The following is a 19,524-nucleotide window of genomic DNA, read 5'->3' on the forward strand; positions in this document are numbered from 1 at the left end:
TAAAATCCGATGAAGGAATAAAAATGCTCCCGAGGGTACATTAAGGAATTGTAAGGCACTGATGATGGTACAATTCAATAATTTTTGGGGTTGCTGCCATGATGATAATTTTTTATATTTTCAAAGTTCTTTGAAGTATGAAGAAATACGATTATCCTAAAACATATTTAAAGGGTTACTCTAAGTTAACCTAAAGCAAAATCAAAGCAAATGCCTTTCTCTTGAACTAATAATGTTGTTCTCTTACCTAGAAGCTAAGGAACTGAGCTTTTAATTTAATGTTTATAGCCAACATGACATTCTGCTGTGCTTGACAAATGTAATTTCATATTTTCTGTGCTTTTATGAGAGTAGGAATTTACATGATACAGACACTAACAAGACACTAAATGTCCAACATACTTAGGGACAGGGTTGAACAATGAAAATGGTAGTGGAAAGAATTATTTTTTTAAAACAGAAAGAAGCTAGAAGCAATGAAAAGCAACCAAATGCAGAATTGGGCAGTGGTGAGATGCATACAAACACAGATTTCTACCTGCCTATGTTAAATACTATTGTGAATGGTCAATTAAAGTAAAAAAAAAAAAACACAAGAAGTAAAAATTACACATAATTGCTGCATTTGTACTGTATATTATGTTAAGTCACAACTTTAATTTGCCATATATGCTTTATGCATTACCCTTAAGGTAACCTAGAGCTTTGACCATTCAGCAGACAGCAACACATTTACCTAACTGCCATCCTCCCCATCTTCACATGGTCGCCCTCTCTTTACTACTACCTGACTAGTCTGGTTGACAATCAGAAGGGATAAGAGGATGCCCTTTGCAAGCCCCAAATCAACACAGCTTAAGGTGGTGTCACATACAAGAAATGAGAGTTAGTGCTATGCTGGCTATAACCATTTATTCTCTGGAGCTGCATGGACCAAGCACAATTTTAGTTTAAGGGCCACTAAAGAAATATTCATTTTTTCATCAAGAAACTTATTTAGTTTAATGATCACTATGCTTTTGATTACATTTCAATGCTTCTTTGTAAAACTTCTGCCCTCGAGTAATGTACTTTTAAACTGCACAGACCGCTAATCAATAGGAGAAGTAGGATGTCTTATGTTTCATAATCTAGGAAGAGCCTAGTCCTTCCTCACAAAATTCCATGTAACCACCTATGAATATCTTTCTAACTGTATCCACAGCCTTTTAGGTAAACAAAACCAAAAAGTAAAAAAAAAAAGGTAACAAAAAATATTACAAACTATAAAGGTTTCATAAATCCTTAAAAGCTGACCCTTCTAACCTAAAAGTAGAACTAAACTATAAAATAAAAAACTGCGACCAGGCAGGACAAGGACAGGGTCAGGAGATGTCCCTTTTGCAATAAAATAAGATTACCTGCCTGATCACAATTTTTTATTCACACTCACCTGTCCTCAATCCATCGCAGATGCTGTCATCTTTATCCGATCCTTTTCCCGGATTTGGATCTTCGACCATCTTGATTGGCCAGACTGGGATGACTTAACATTATACACATCACATGCGCTGGAATGCATTCAGCCTTGGGGGATCCCTGACATATCCCAGCAACCTAGAAGCTCAGTGTTCTTCAAAACGAACATTGCAAACAGGCTGGTAAGTAGGTTTTATTGAAGAAGGGACATTGATTCTCTCTTCTCTCTCACAAATATTCTCCATATTTTTACGAGAAGCAAAGCTGGCCTAAAAAGTACACTAATTATAGAGACTTCAAAAGATGTCCAATCCAAGTTTACAGACTATTAATCTGATCTTTCATGCATACTAATCTAGTTACTGTCTGGACAAGTCACAATTATCAGATCAGGGGAATCCAATACTGATAGATAATCTAACATGCAATGATGTAAAAAGTTGGGGAGCAAATCTGCTTATCAGACAAGCCAATGTGTCACAAAGTCAAGATGGCCATGTGCACTGTGCAGAAACTAGTAGTAACCAAGATGCCATCCCTCTGCAACTAGAATATCAAAAGGTAATTCCTGGTTACTATGTGATACTGTGCATTGCACATTTTTTTATATTCCGTTTATATACCAAACATATAAAAATGCCATGTTAACAGTCTGCTCCACCAGCTGTTAACAACACAGTGCTTCTCAAAAAGTGCAGCTTAATTATACCAAAATCACCATTATGGTTATTTTGACTTCCTGAAACGTTCAAAGCCTAGTCCATCTACATCTCCCACTGTTTCTTCTGGCACTAGCTTAGTCCTGCTGACCGCCAATAAAAATGCCTATAATCTACAAGCTATAATTTAAAGAGTGGCTTTTTCTTTCTTTCATGTGCTGTGCATATTGCAAAATGGCAGCACCCAAATGGTAAAAAAGTTGAGTCTCAGACAAATGGGAAGAGTATTTGTCTTAAGGTCACTGTCAGTAAGATATATATAGTATAATTAGTTTAAGTATGACAGCAGTTTTTGTACACATTGGTAAAACTTTATGTCAGTCCATTTCTCTTTTGGAAGGCAATGTCCAAGTACTTTCATTATTCCATTTAGGCTGGGTGGTTTTTGAAAATTAGGAATTTCACACATCTGCTATGTTCATTAATTTTAACTCTAATATCTTTTACCTTTAAATATTTACTGCATGCTGGATATTACCAATGCTATCACTCTTAAGATTTTAGCTGATGATGCCCACTAGTGAGTTTTAGATGTCGATAGCCATCCCAACTATGAATATAAAGTAAATTGCTTGGGTGCTGAAGGGAATAGCATGTACAGTGACCATAACAACTACTTCATGGGTCATGACTAATCACAAGCACGAAACAGTAACGACAAAAGCACATAATAATAAATCTAATGAATTATGATATCAAAATGATATGGCTATTTGTTGCTATTTATTGCATTACTAATGATGTGTTTTCTAGCAACTAAATGAAAAGTTAATTATATGGTTATTCCCACTCACCCACCCAGCTCACAATAGAAATAATACATTATATGTACCATAAAATCCAGGGTCAGTAATTGGGCCACCTAAAACACAAAAACAAAAAAAAGAACAGAGAACATACGTGAGCATAATCTCATGTTGTATTGTATTTTTATTGTATTATTTTATCAGTATATAGCATCTATGAATATTCGGCCACATGGCCACTCATGATGCTGTAATATATGTTTATATTACTTTTGCGCATTGGAATTCCATTAAAGTATTCATGTTTCAGTTTCTCAGAAATAAAAAATATTCATTTCAAGGGCATTTTTTTTAAATGACTTCCTTTCCATCTTTTGCATTGGAAATCAGTAAAATACACACAGGAAGAATCACTGAACTTAGAAATTCCTGTTTTAAGGATATTTTATTTTTCCAAAAAGCAAATCAATAAAAAGCAACAATGGAGCAGTAGCAGCAGCACATTAACACCAACCACAACAACTACAGTCAATCTGGTTGCAGTCACATAAAGGCAATTAACACAGAACAAACACATTTATTGCTGTCTGTTTGTATTTAACTTCAGCAATTGGCAAAATGCAAAAATCAGAAATTAATTATCACTAAAGTAAACTGTGGTTGCTAACTGCACATTAAAACATCTAGTGCTCTGTTGAAAGTAAACCTGTCAAATCTATTGTTGTCTCTATCTTAGTCTAAACCTATTGCATGGAAAAGTTTACCTCTATCCTAAGGCAAGATACATTTATAAAAAAAGCTACCCCTTTTTATGTATTTTGGAAAATATTTAGGCAGCTAGACAGCTAGATCACCACATTGTTGGGGAAGTGAGCTACCCCTAGAATATTTCAGAACGGTTTTCATCAAGTTTTTTGGTCTCATCCTGCAACATCCTGAGTCTTCCTGGAGCAAGGTCTGTAGTCTAGAATCCCAGCTTACCTCCATTCAACTTCTTCATAACCATCTCTACTTGCTTGCTAGGCTTAGAAACTCTGGCACCAGCTCTGGCTATTAGGACTATTCTTAGTTCCTATTTTATTGTGCTAGAAGACTTTGAACTTTGAATTGGAAAAACCTTCTCCACCCACTGTGGTGGACTGGAAGATCCTAAATAATATGTCATTACATTCCTTTAAAGCTACATTTGCTAGTAGGGAACAGTTTACCAAATTTGATGGAGTGTGGGAGAAGGGGGGGGGTTGGGTTCAGTCCATAAACATTGTGTCTACCTAAGTTTTTGAATAGCTTGGTACTTAGATTCAAAGCTTACTGTAGTTCCTTATTCTGTTATCCACCCCTCAGGTTGGAATTTGAATAATGTGGTAGATCTTTTAGATTATATATTAGCAATAGCTCTGTCTGTGCTGAAGTTTCCTGAAAGGGCAATGGTAATATTAAAAGGGTTATTAATGTCAATATTTTTTTTTCTCTGTACCCCTTGTAGTAATGCGATATTATGTTATGTAATGTTATAGTATTTATATTTTTTTCATGGTCTGTCTGCAGTGTTCAATGACCAGTGGGGGTTGATTTATCTTTTATCATGTTATTATCCACCTTGTTTTTAATATCAAAAATACTTTATTACAGAGAATATTCAAAAACAAATTAGAGATGACATTGCTGACCACTCATTCTAAAATTGATAGACTGCCATAATGGTGATAAAAGAATTGAAAATTAATTGAGTTGAGAATACATTACCATATTTGACTTTCCTAAGTGAACACTGTCTACTTCTAAGTAAGTTAGCCTGGTAATCCTTATGCTGGTCATCCTGGCATAAGACCTTCCTAAACCTAGACACAAGTTAGACCGCACTTACTATGTTATAACCTTTCTTACCAGAGCTGCTAAACTAGTTATTTCAAAACATTGGAATCAACTGTTTACGTGAATGAATCAACTATGTTTTTTTAATAGTATTATATTATTTTAATTTTAATTATAATTAAAAAAATCCCTCTTCACTCTATACAAGGCATATTCCAAAAATCTTTGGCTGTCCTTAAAAAACACAGAAACATATAAATATAAATATATATTTAATGTAATAATATAAAAATATAAATATTTTCAATGACCTGAATCAACACTGAAGACAAAGGTATAAAAAAACCTACTCAGTTTAAAAAAAAAAATTACATACGCCTTAATTCCCTAGAATTTTATGGTTCATTCATCCTTATCGGTCTCATCACCTATACATGTGTAGTCTAAACTAATCTAAAATCAAGCAGTCATTCTCTGTTTTTACACCAGCTGACAAATTATTTTTGGCTTTATAAGATTTCATAGTAAATTAGTGCTCTTCAAGCTGGGAACAGAAAGGCTGGAAAACTAAATACTAAAATACTAATATTACCAATTATATTCAAGGTACCATATTACTACTATGTCACATGCTCTCACTCTTATACTCAAATTAATTCACAAACCAACCCTTATGATCATTTCCACATTTTCTTAGTTAAATATTTAGTCAGGTTGAAAAAAGACTTAAGTCCTTCAAGTTCAACCACTAGGGAAATAAACATATCCCAGAAAAAAACCCCATGGACCCTATACATCTTACCTATTTTACTATAATATTAAACTGAAAGGTGACAGAAACACAACCACAGGTACAAGTTTCATGGGCCCTTCATACTGTGCTTTCCCTTTCAATCTCACACCTCTCGTGCCTTTTCTGGCTACTATAAGCCCACCCTGTGTTCCCTCTGCTAACTTCACACCCCTCTCTGCTTTGTTTTCTCTGCCCACTATACTTCACCTGCCTACCTTTCTATTCTTGTCTGTTTTGCCCACTCTTTTTATTATACAGAAATTACTCCTCTCTCATACACAATGCCACTCTTACAATCTTCTCCTAAACATACCCCTACTCTAATGCTCTCACACTCCTCTCATGCACATACTGCTCACCCCCATATCTTCTAAACCAGTGTTTCTCAAACAGGGTTCCTCCAGAGGTTGCTGGGGGTTTCTTGAGCAATGAGAAATAAACACGTCTCAGGTCAAGTTAAGTGAGACCAAAATAATTCTTCTGGCTATCTGTCTGGGTGGCCAGCAATGTAAGAAGCATTCTTCCTACTGACCACCAGAATGTTGTACTGTGAGCTGTGGATGTACTATTTATACGAGGGGTTTCTTCAGGACCTAAAAGTTATTTCAGGTGTTCCCCTGTGTTTATAAAGATCAAGAAACACTGCCCAAAACTATTCTTCTGCAATTACTGACCATTGCCATCCCCTTTGCCCTCTTCTCGACAACTAAAACACAGATTTTTTTTGTAGTTTCTTATCCTTGATCATTCAAGAACTGTCAATTTTGTTAGTTTCAACCCTTTATGACTAGACAACTGATAATGGTTACATTTGTGCTAATAAATTGTGTCCCTACACATAGCTGCTCTGACATGTATAACAGAGAGAAAACAGAGGTACAATGCAGAACAAAAACATTCACATTTTGTGGTTTTATAACCTATAGTTTTATTGGGATTGTTGCCATTCTTATACAAAATACCTAATTTATTATGGTGTGAAATAATTTTTGTTGTAACAAAAAATTATTTAATTAAAAATGGAAACATTTGTTAGGAAATATTTCCAATACTTCAGTCTTTTAGGGTAAACGCTTTCCCCATTGGACTGTGCAGTTTCTGCTTTGTCAGGCAGTCAAGGAATTCTAAGTCAAAAGCAATTTTAAAGTCTTTACAAATTTTTATTAAAGATTTGTTAAATCTAAGTCATGCCGGACTTGTTGGTGTGTAAATGGTCAATTGTCCTGCTGGAAGGTGAGGCATTTTACAGGCTGAATGAGGTTTCCTTTTGAGAATTTATTAAATTGTAAAATACAAGCTTAGCTCAATGGATAGATATTGAATAATATGCAAAAAATTCAAAGATATAAATCAATTATGGGCATATTTATAGAGCAGGGAATGTGACATTCATCAAAACTTCACTGTATTAAATCAGTCACTGTAACTGTAACACATGCATCAGGGATATGCACATGCAGTGAACTTTTGTTATATTACTTTTTATGTGTAAATGTAGTTTTAACCATAAATACTATATGTAAAACCTTGGGCATAAAGTCCACCAAATTTAAAAAACTTTAGAGTAGAGCCCATGAAAATCAAATAACCTAAAAGATTTGTGAAAGGTGAACATCAAACTTAATGAGAGTTCATAACTTGATAATCAAAAGCCATAATTTAATTCTTTCAGTGTGTTCACTTTAATTAACCCCCCTCACCCCCACTGCCATGGATCATACTCAAACACCAAACCAAAACCTAAATCAATATCCAATATGTGTAGTGTAACTACAATAAAACATTTAGCATATATATGGAAAATACTAACACAATTTACTATGACTTTTCAATACACACAGGGATTTTCCCAAAACGTGCAGTTCTAGTCCTTTTTTAACAAAATGTTAAGTGTTTTCTAGTGTCTTCCTCGTGGCTTTTAGAAAACCTATACTTTGATATTTTTGGGCAATGGCTTTCTACTTGTCACTCTTCCATAGAGTCTTGTTTTGTGTAATGCTCTGGTTATACCTTTTCTGTGCATAGAACTTCTCATCTCACCTAAGGTTTTTTTGCTGTTCCTTTAGAGGACTTTTAGCCATTACTCTGATATCCATGTTTTCTGGTTCCTGAAATTTAGCATTATGGTTGCTCCATATTCTTTCCCTTTCTTGAAAATACATTTAACAACATTCTAGTAGATGGTCGAAGTTTGAGATATCTTTTAATAACTCAACCCTGATTAGGTATTTTTTGCCATTATTCCTGAATTGTTTGGACAGCTTCCTGACCTTCATGAAAAAATCAGCTAAAATATGATTCAGTATGAATATAAAGGATAGTGTTATGCCTACACTGTTTACCTTCACCCTACTGTTTTCTGAAGCAGAGATATTCTGGTATAATGCTTTTTTGGGACATGCAATTTTTAGTTTATACATTTTTTAGTAAATAAAGATGTATGTTTTAAAGAATCTTGGTTTCTTTGGATAAATATACATAGGTCGCAAGTAAAAGTAGTAGATTAATACTCACCTTTGCAATGGGTGATAAGTCTAACCTTCAATTTCTTTAACGTATATACTACTACTTCTGCTATCTGTAATTTTTAGGTTTGACATGGTTCCCCTTACTGGCCACTACTTAAATTTAGTGATGGTCAGTAGAAGGAACCAAGCCATGCAGCAATGGAAACTCTATCTGATACCCTGAAGTGTTAGTTAGCAAGGAAACAAAGGTTTCACTACTGAACCAAAAAAATAATAAACTGCTGCTTCTACATTCTGCCCATGTTTTAAGGTTAGGGCTTTAAGGTTTACCAAACACATGATAATAAGGGTATCAGAGCTGTGTGCCATATAGGCAATTTGGTAGGTAATCGAATAATACATTGATAGAATACAAAATTAACTGTGGGACTGAGACTGTTATCTGACTTATTAAAAAAGAATCTCTACTAATAGGATATAACAATATCAGATATTAGTATTATTTATTATTGCAGCAGCAGAGAGTACACACGAAAGTCAAGTTAAAAGTGCTTATTGGTGTTTATTCAAAAGTTAGGCAGAGCAAATTTTGGGTAGTTACTGCATAGCTTATATAGAGACAGCTGTTAATGCATATTGTTTACTTCAACAAGAACATATAGCAAGAATTTTGAAAAGGTTGGACTTGGAAAGTCAGGCTTCAAGTATAAGTAAACATTTTAATTTATGTACTTACCAATATCAGGATCATTCATAAACTGAGCCATAATGGTGCGTTCATCTTTTCCATATTCATTTTCTGCTTGTAATGTATAAAAGCCATTATTCAAGTGGGTTGGGCTGTCCAGCTGTAGGCAACCGTGATGTTCACTCATGTTGTTGCTTGATTGATGAATTTTACTCCAAATAAAATCTGTATCACTTAGTACACTTCCTTCGTAAAACCACTGCAACTTCGGAACTGGGTTACCCCTTACACTAAAAGGGATACACCAGTGATGGTCCAAAGTTGGATAGTCTATTAGGGTGATGTTTGGTGGAACTATATCGAAAAAGACCAGAAATAAGCATGCATGTTAAAGCAGGAAAATCACTACAGGCCAAACAAAAGCACTGGTTTTGACACGAAATTAATACCAATTTAAATTACACGTAAAACAAGCAAAGAAATTAAACATGCATTACTCTTTAATCATGGAACCCTACGTTTAATTTTTAGAGTAATTTGACTTTAAGTAAAGGAAGGTGGTATATTTTTTCATATAAGCACAGTCCACATGTTAAGGGGCCACTGCACAAATAGAGCATAAAGGCTGCACACTCAAAAGTGATGCACTAAATCCACTTTCACTTGGTTGTTCCAAAGTACACCCCAACTCATATTGTGTCTCTTTGACATATTTCCTCTGATAAATCCATTACATATTCATGCATTCAATACATCCTCATTACACATCCAATACAGGTCTAATTATGAAGGTAATTAAGTGCATAAGGAAGAAAGAGAATCCATGGTAGAGAATTTAAATCACCATCCACATGAGAAAAGTGAATTTTGACGTGGAACCAAACCCCACAACCCAGAGCCTTAGTAATTTAATAACTAACATCTATTCTCTATCACCTAGAAAGAAGAGGGCTGAAATAATATTTTCAAGATTTTATCTTTAAATATTAGGAAAATTATATAAATATAAATTCATAGGAATTATGTCAGTATTGCCAGAGACCAAGCAGCCAATGTGGTAGGGGGACCACACCCCCATGTATTTATTCCATCAGAGAACTCCAAGTAGGCAGCGCTTGTAAGACTACACGTGCAAACCATTTTTTCATTTCTGAACCATGCAAAGTGAAGGTGTAAAACAATTGCATGAAAAACATTTTGTAGTACTTACAGTGCACATTAAGTTCCACAATAACTTGGTCCTCTCCCACAACATTGTCTGCAGAACAAACCAGAGTTTTTGTATTGTCCAGTGATGTCACATTCTTTAAAGTGAGGAAAGCAGCATGTTTTACAGTTCCTATCTAAAAGCAAAATAACACTGTCAACTCCTATAACGTTAAGAGTAATAAAGCACTGTATGTATTTCTACAACCAAAAACTCTTACCAGGGTATTTGACTTAACCTGGGATATGTCCCAGGAAACATTAGGGTCAGGGAGCCCAGTGGCTTCACAGAAAACTGTAGTGCTGTTTCCTTCCAGAATCGTTACTTCTCTTGTGCTGACATTTACTTTCGGCAAAACTGTGAATGACAAAAACTTTCAATGCTACACTACTGAATTTAAAAAACATGTTACATAGATTATTCTGTGTTGTTAGCATGTAGAACTTGTCTAACTTAATCCAGTATTGCTTGGAAAAGTTGATAGGCTCAAAAAACCTATTTGAAGCATTACAAACAATGCTGATTTTTTTTTTTACTTTTGCATTTGTTTTTAAATAATCAGCAGAGGAAAATCAGCAATTTCTGCTGGTCTCTAAGCATGTGTGAAATCATCCCTAAATGTAGACTATTGCCCACCTTTTGTAAAACAAACTTTCTATGTAGTTAACTACGTTTTCCAAAAAGCTTTAAATGATCTAACAAGATCAAAGATCTAGCTGCTGGAAGAAAGTTCACGAAAAACATATACATGTATTTTGGAGCAACCCTACAGAAAATGAGGGAGCTCTAGGGGCAAAAACATGTGAAGGCTCAAGATCAGCTTTGTATGCCATCATCTTAGCTTAGAACAATCCTATTTTTACAGTACTAGTTTTTACTTGTAATTATTCTTGGCTAATATGGTAAGTTCAAAGATACAGTGTTGGATACAGTGGGAAAGGCTTAAAATCATTTTTATGTTTTTCTTATGTCTGTGATAAGCTAAGGACATTCACCTCATTACGAGGTGACCTTTATTATCCAGCGTTTGAAAAGTGAAATTATCAAGGCATTAGGGAAATCTTCCAATGGGAACACTTTTGGTGATGACTGCCTAATAGAGTTCCTTTTACTTCCCGTTGCATCTCCAGGACAGGAAGTAAAGGCATGTCTCCAGTGAGACACAAATTATAATAAAAAAAAATGGCAGGTGTTTGAACCCTCTTTTGATCTATAAAAAAATACATGCTACTAATCTGTTTGTCAATGAGTCATCCATCTGGTCAATATATAGGGTTTAATTTATTTATGCATATAATACATATTTAAACAATATTTCAGTATTTCAATATTGATCTATATTTGACTATAGAATCATAATTAAATTAGCAATTACAATAAGTCAATCATTATCAATTCAGTACTGATCTTCAACTGTCTTATAAGAATTTTTAAAATAAAAAATGTTAATTAAAAAACAATAAGAAGATAAACCAACTGTCGGTGTACACTGATACATTTGCAGAATGCAAAGGTGAACTTTTTCCCTGACTAGCACAAAGCAATTAGAAACTGTGTTTGCACTTAGATAAATCACTAATTACAAAAGGTATAATTGACAGGAATCCTATGGAGATGTTTTCTACCAGCAGTCAGAAAGTGATTGTTTTTTGCTAAAGACATCATTCATGCCTTGTACATTGGACATTTACTGTCAATTGCTATTTGGTAAATGGAAGCAATGGCCAACCTATCACTGTACTAATAATGATATTATGGTATGAAATGTAAAGTACTGGGTAGGTTCTATAGAATGGTTGCCTCTGTAGTCACTCTTAAACATTGTTAAAAAAAAAAAAGGAACAAGAATTGTATCACACAACCTTCATCTGAAGAAGCCATTCCTTTAAAATATAAAGGGAAACCCCCTTTTTCTAGTTTTAGCTATCCACACTCTAGTTTTGACTTCAGCCACTATAAACCATTGTCAATGGGAATGAAATTAGGGAGAAATCTAAAATTTGAACTATTACCAAAACAAATAGAGCAGGAACATTTAACAATAGGGGCATCTGTTCAGGCGACAAATGTAGAAACAAGGTTAGTCTTACTAAAAGATTTTCTCTCACTTCCTGTCTTCTTGTGTCAAAAGACAGGTTGTAATGAGAAATATATCAAACTGAAAAAAATGGTTTTGGATACACATTAAGGGCTCTATTTATAAAACAATATAACTGAAAATACAAGTGTTCCCTTACCAATTGCAACCAATTATATTCTAGTTCTGTAGGGCTCTATATATAAAGCAGGGAGTCTGACATTCTCTCAAACATTCCCTGGTTGGAATCCTACAGATCCATATGTCAATTCAATTCAAGTAATTGATTCCCACCATGGGAATGCTAAATATAATAAATGATATAATATAATAAATATAGAAGGGGTTCCTTAAGACCTGAAAGTCATTGCAAGGTTTCTTCCATTTTAAAAAGATCTACAAGCACTATGTTAGATGATTCCCCTTACTGCTGAAACCAAAAGATCATATCACTGATCTTCCTACTATAGAACATTTCCTACAAAAAAAAAATATTTTGACTTTCCAACACATATTTCACTTTGTAAATCTGCAGAGTATTTATTTTCATAGATCATAGTTAGTGTGCTACATTTTAACCACATATCACATTTTAATCACATAGTTAATGTGCTACATTTTAGTCCTTTTTTAAACCATTTATTCAGTTCTGTCTATCCATTCATTAAATACAACCATTATAATATAATCAGATTTGGGCATCTACACCATGTTACTGCTGAATGTGTGAAACATAAACACTCTAATGTAGCAGCAATTACAGCAGCCATTTTAGCCTTATGATAAAATGGAGGTCGAAGAAAACAGATGAAAGAGTGTAAGAGGAGAGGGAACGAAACAGTCCTTAAAATGTCTAGCAGTCATCTCTGCATATTGCAGGAAGTCAGTTATTGTAATACAATCTACAGGAGTAAAGCCATTAAAATTCTTCTAAATGCATCTTTTTATCCTGAATTTTTATATTCTATACTGTAAATTGTAATTAAACAGCAGCATGAATATCTGACAGAATTCTTTGGTTTGCAGGAAAGAACAAGAAAATGATCGAGAACATTTCACTACATGACTACTTTATTCATTTCTGTGTTCTGTTGCTATGGAAACAAGTGAGAACTAGAATTACATTTTCACTAGCACAGTGCCTCTACATTTCTGCGGTGACAGGGGTGGAGGGAAGTAATGGCGAGACTCAAGTGTACATTGGAATATGGAACTGCAGAACGCCACGTTTACACTCCAAGTCAGTAATAAGGCTCTGCAACTTTTAGGGGTCTAGTTAGCCCCATTTGTTTTCTCTTTTTTTTAAAGGTGACACTGGTAGTGTTGGAAGACAAGTGACATTACATTCTAATAAAACACCATTGGGGTAGATACTGCCTAAGCTAGTTAACACTGAATGGAGGAATGCATAAAGAAAAAAGTGCAGAAAGTTCCTTGAAAGCCTATGATGTTATTTATTTATTCATGAAGGACATCAAGCTTAACCTTACTGGAAGCCTTCACCAACAAATGTGTACAACTGTTACTTAGAAAGGAATAAAGTGCCAATTCAGCAAATTAAACACATTGGAAGCACACAAGACAGTGGGGTCGATTTACAAAATAAACTATTTAGCAACATGTATTATCACCTTGCAAGGGAATTCTCACTTAACTTAGTAAATGCAGTGACAATTCACTTTGCAAGGAATACCCAATCACCTACAGGAAAATGTACAAAAAAGTCAGTGGAGCTTCATCCCATTTTCAAAGTGAAATACAAGGTCATAAAACTGTAAAAAAAAGTTCACCACTCTAAGGATTGCTAAATGGGGCCTGTAGCTCTGTTTGGGTGCCAGCTGTTCCTAGAGCTCATCATTGCTCTTCTAAATGGGCCATACACTGCATTACTTACATTACTTCATGTAAAAACTTTATCTAGGAACAATACCATTTTTACCTGATTGTATTAGTGTGTTTCAAAGTTTTCCTGTGGTACAGGAGGATAATTCACTTTGCTAAGTGAACATTCTCAATTTCTTTAGTAAATGTCCCTATTGTTCTTGCATCTATTCTGTTAATAAATTGGTGTGTTTGCTACTATGAAGGAGATAATTTCCTTATACAATATCTCAGAAGGAGATATTTTATAAAGACTACCTTTCAATGTATTCATGTTGCTTTTGAAGGTTTGAGTTTTTTTAATAGCTAAGATATTAAAGATGCAAATGAGAAGGAACTGTTAGGAGGACTGTGTAGGTTCCTTCATCTGGCTTTATATACAATTGTACAGTGTTATTTAAACCAGTTTTGACATTTGGATAAAAACTGTTGTCAACTATAAAGTGTAGGTACCTTAAGTTATCTGCACACACCATCAGCAACAACTTAATACTAGTGTAGAAGCTTAATTGCCCCTTCTTGCCTTCTGCACATTCCTAGTGGTCATTGAGAAACCACATCGGCATGGAAGGTCAATAGGAATATATAGAAAACAGGAGGACTGGGAAAATTTGTGTAAATACTTACCTTTTCCATTGCCCATGCCACTAAATACAACTCTAATCCTTAATATCAGACCCCCCAAATTTCAGGAATGCCAGTGTTCTAGATTCACTGAAGTTCTCGCTGGTTTTGTCACCTTCCTTGTCAGTGCAAGCAAGTGGAGAAATTTGGTGGTCAGCATTGGGAACTGTGGGGGACCCCCAAACTGACACTGATATTATTATTATTATTATTATTATTAATAATAATAAAGAAGATTTATATAGTACCAACATATTATCCAGCACTTGACACTAGTGGAAACATTGATTTACCAAGGTACTTTAGTGATAACTTCTCTGCTCCAGCACTGCACTTTAGTTTACTAATGGGTGCCCTGATATTCTGACGTAGAATAGCTCCAAACAAGCTGTAAAAACCCAAAAAGCAGAAGTGGTATGTAATTTGTAATCAGTGGTACTTTTCTGCCTAATTATCACATTTTACTGAAATAAATTCTTGCATGCCCATAGCTGTTACTCTTAGGGTTGTTTGTCATCTGTTTAAAATCTGCATAGTGTGCCCTTTAACTTTTTTTCTTTCCAGGGTGCCCGCTCCACGACTGAGCATCAACTGCACTACAGATCATTCATTTGTGAACTGTTCACCAAATTAAGTATTGATAAATGTTTGAGTCTCAAGAGACCCTTTAGAAACCCTTTTAAATCTTTTAAACATCGATAACGCTTTTTCTGGACATTTCCAGATATCTTCATTGATTTAAACACACTGCATCTCAAAAGAATTGTAAAGCCCAATTGAGGTGTAGGTAAAATATTTTTTTTTAGTTAGTTTCGACAACAGTACTGGGGAGAATTACCCCATTATCTGCCCTTGTGACTCTCACTAACACAGAAAGTTTTGCAGAAACTTGATTTCATCATTAGAGCACTAGGAGAAGCACAATCCTGCAACTGGTGCATTTGTTGCGGGGAAAATTCATTAAGGTTTTGTTTACTTTACAGAATTTTCCTTAAATATCTTTGTTTCAAATATTTTTGGTTCGTTATACACTTTAATAAAAATGAGTATGTAATTGCTGTTGCATATTCCCAACAGAGAAAATCCTTAACCCTTTTCCACTGTATCCAGAACTAAGTAAAAAAAAAATAGGCACAGAGAATAATTAGGATTAATTATATCTGACACAAGCCTGGCCTTGGCCTTGTTGCATTACTATATATAGCAAGAAGCAGAACACAGCAGGGTTGAACTCCAAAAAAGTAAACATGTTGGTCGGCACATAAGAAAACAGAAAAGTGATACAAAGATGGGTTATGTCTTTCCAATGCAGGACTTACAGAGTATCCTTCAAATACAACTGGTTTAATATTTGTTTAACTTGAACAGAGGAAAATGGAATAGGAATAGGTTAAAAAGATAATTTCTGTACGTATTATTGAACTAGAAAAACTAATAGTCATTACATTTGATTAAGGAAAATTGTGATTGCAAGAATTAAAGAAAGTTTTTAAGAATTATAACTTACCACAGTTGGGTATGTGCATAAAAGGCAGTGTTATTCTTTTATTATTCTCATTGATACAGATTATGTTCTGCTTTTCCATGTTAAACATATTTGCCTCTTGAAGCAGCTTTAGCCACATTATATCACATGAGCATTGGAACGGATTGTCAGCTATATATCTGAAAGAAAAGTTACGATTTTTTACAATTTTAAAAATGTAACAAATATTCTCGTTTTTACTTGTCTACATCTTTGACACATTTTAAGTCACACAACTTCCTTCCCCAGCAGTTTCAAAATGCCTACAGTTCAATTTATTTATTTTTTGTGGTTACCTATAGAGGTGGTTGGATAGTTCTGACTTGAGTTTAAACTATAAAACCTCAGATCTGCTCTCGAATCTGAACAACATGAGCTCATTGACAGGCATAGCATAGGCTTAGCAAACCCAGCTGGTGGAGGCTGACAATGTCAATAGTGTCCGGCTGGATTGGCTGAGCCATATACCTGACACTGGCAGGTATAGCGTGGACTCCAGCCAATGCGGCTGGTAGACGTTGACAAATATCATTTGCTGCTGGATGGATTGGCTGAGCTGTACATCTGCCATTGACAGGTGACAACACATCCTGGTTTGATTGTCTAAATGTACGTAAGCAATGCAGAACTCTGACCATTTATTCACCAGCTAGGCAAAATGCTTGCATTACTCTACCTCTACGTGGAACCTAAGTAGATACTATGTAGGCCCTATGCCCACAATCAAAGTCAAAGTTCAGGGCAGGCAGGGATCTAGTTGTGACAAATAGAAGCAGGCTGCACACTTTTTGCCCCCTCTAGAGGATTTTTATGGTTAGGAGGGGCACACAGGCTTGTGTGCCCCCCTTGGAACCTTGGAAAGGTTTGGGTTTTAAAATTGGAGGAACCCTACAAAGATTTTTTGTAAAAAAAAAAAAATATATATATATTTTTACCTGTGATTGAAAGGTATAGCATATGGTGACAGCTGCCAGTGCCCCTTGGCTGAACCAATAAATAAATAATGAGCTTTAAATCTAAGCCATTTACCTTTTATTTCTATTCTGAGCACATCTATTGACCATACAGTCAGCTCTAATGTTTTAGTAAATACGTCTATTTGCATTGATGGTATTGGATGTTAGTCCTAACACTATACTTGACAAAAACATATTTTCTCTATTCAGTAACAATGTTCATAAACTCAAGGTAAACAAAATATAATCTGGCAATCTATAATGTTCATAAAGTAGACTAGGCAAATTGTTGAAATAGTAGATTTTCTAGTCACTCATCTTGCTCTTTAGTTTTACTAGTAGGTACATACCTAGGCTTTTTTATGTTAAAATTAATTTAAACAGTAAATAATATAATGTATGGTGATCTAATCAATAGTTTAAAAGGAATAGGACCATCAAACTTTGTTTAATTTACTAGAATGGTTAACATGGCAGATTGCAGATAAGTGTTGATAAATCCATATATCAGTTACTCTTAATTTCCAACGTTGTGATGACCTTGCAAGTTGCATTCAATTTAATCTCCTGACTAGTACTCTAAAGATCATCTAACAATATTGCTTGGCTGTACAATGTCACAAAATGCTTTAAAAGGACCCTTAAAGGCAGTTTATCATTCCTAAGTGAATCATATTAACATTCCTCAACCCAATGTAATCCAGCTGTATAAGTGATAATGGGATATAACTAGATCCATCAACAACACTAACATAAGCCCTTATGACAATTTCAAGTGACAGAGAATGAAAAAGTCAAAATGTATCTTTATCTAATTGCAACATGATGTGTAAAATGCAAAAAAAATAATCATGAATACAAAATAAAATAAATGAGTCTGGATTGTGTTCATCTGATATTTGCAAAATGTATTCTCTGCTCAATCTCTGTTTGTCATGCGGATGACCGCCCTAAATCAAATTGTTTTCTGGCTTGTGATCATTGCCACTGACCAGTGCCTGTTGAACCTTACTGTACTAAAAAAATGTAAACATTGTTTTGCCAAAGAAGAGATTTAGCTTTGTGTCTCTTGCAAATGTTAAAACTTTGTGGCATGTACACATTCCTATGCACATAAATGTGAATTTTTTTTTTGGAAATTGTGTTTTTATTGAAAATTTTTAACAAACATACAAACCAGAAGACACTAAAAAAGAAAGTAATAATTAATAGCAAATGGCAAATGAGTGCAAAACAATATTAGGACAGTAACCACATCTCTTCAGTCAGTTATATACATCACCATACGAGGTATGCTCAAATCAATTCTACATATTAATAGAGTAGAAAACATAGTAAGCGCACTCATCAAGTATAGTTTACATAACAACAGCCATTGTCCCAGGCCAACCAACAACAAAATGGAAAGGAGGGTGGGAAAAAGGGCAGGGATAGGTGGAGGGGGAAAGTGTGGCCAAGACATTGGGCAGCACATGGCATTTAGTCATAAGAAAAATAGAGCACCAGAGGAATAGGGGGTCATAGCGGCAGCCAGGCATAGGAATGGTCCCAGACGTCCCATGTTGCCTTAAATTTAACTACAGTATCCCTGATAAGAGCCGTAAGATACTCCATAAGACGTATCTCCTGGATACGTGTGTACAGAGCTGTAGTAGAGGGGGGCCTAATGGATTTCCAGTGGGAGGGGATCAGAGTGCGTGCCGCTACCAAAATATGGGAAGCTAGCATACGGGCGTATTTCGGCAAGAATGTGAGGGGTTGCCCCAGTAGGTGGGTGGGAGGATCCAAAGGAATCTGCTGTTGGAGTACCTCACTCAACAACCTGTTCACTCGAGACCAAAGTTCCTGAATAATGGGACAAAACCATAAATGTGAATTTTGATGGCCAGCCAGCACTGAATTTTTTCTACTTAAAAGGAACTTCCATTTTTTTTATTCAGTTCTGTTCTGTCTTGTACTTGTTTATTCCTAATCCTGGTTTTTAAAGTTGGCTTTCACATTTTTTAATACTGAGATCTATCAACATTACCTACTTTTACTAACTAAAAATACTTTTACTTTTGTTCCACGTTCTCATTTTTCTTAGTCAACCATTCTCAAAATCACGATACCTACTGGCCTCCTTAAACTTCATTTAATGATCATGCATCAAGTTTCAACCTGAGTCTTTACCTTTAAAAAGACTTATGGCAACCAAGACTGGAAAACTGCTCTGTGCAAACCTGACCACCAGCAAAAGGACTAATTTTAGAATGCAACAAGCAGTCATATTGTACAAAACAGAGGTAGACAGTAAACACAGGGAACTGCACAACAGGAAATGTAATGCCATGATGTTCAATCCTTGCACATCTTTGCATTGTAGTATGTGACTGTCCAGCTTAGATGCACGTGGCCATGGAAGGTGGTGAGGGTTGGTGGTTAGCTGCTGTTGGGTAAAGGGACATAGCCATGGAGGAAGGGGCTTGTTTCAAGTTCTGCAATAGATCTCAAGCACCTGCCTCTACTTCAGGTTGGGCTAGAGGGTTCTGAAATCCCTAATAATAAATGTTCAAAACATATTGGTA

General features: G+C 35.1%; 1 protein-coding gene across 3 annotated transcripts in view; it reads right to left on the reverse strand.

Annotated features, from left to right (window-relative positions):
* Positions 1–19,524, reverse strand: part of NTRK2 (neurotrophic receptor tyrosine kinase 2) — a 143,744-nt gene that overhangs the window by 106,114 nt on the left and 18,106 nt on the right. For 2 of the 3 annotated variants that reach the window (XM_072404084.1, XM_072404083.1), the window contains exons 6-10: positions 15,984–16,141; positions 10,115–10,251; positions 9,898–10,030; positions 8,736–9,041; positions 3,010–3,039 (exon numbers count right to left, since the gene is read on the reverse strand). In XM_072404084.1, the coding sequence (XP_072260185.1) occupies positions 3,010–3,039; positions 8,736–9,041; positions 9,898–10,030; positions 10,115–10,251; positions 15,984–16,141 (764 nt within the window). The remainder of the gene's footprint in view (positions 1–3,009; positions 3,040–8,735; positions 9,042–9,897; positions 10,031–10,114; positions 10,252–15,983; positions 16,142–19,524) is intronic. The other variant, XM_072404085.1, reaches the window with a different exon arrangement.

This window comes from Pyxicephalus adspersus, chromosome 3 (genome assembly GCF_032062135.1).
Source record: "Pyxicephalus adspersus chromosome 3, UCB_Pads_2.0, whole genome shotgun sequence".
Classification (NCBI taxonomy): domain Eukaryota; kingdom Metazoa; phylum Chordata; class Amphibia; order Anura; family Pyxicephalidae; genus Pyxicephalus; species Pyxicephalus adspersus.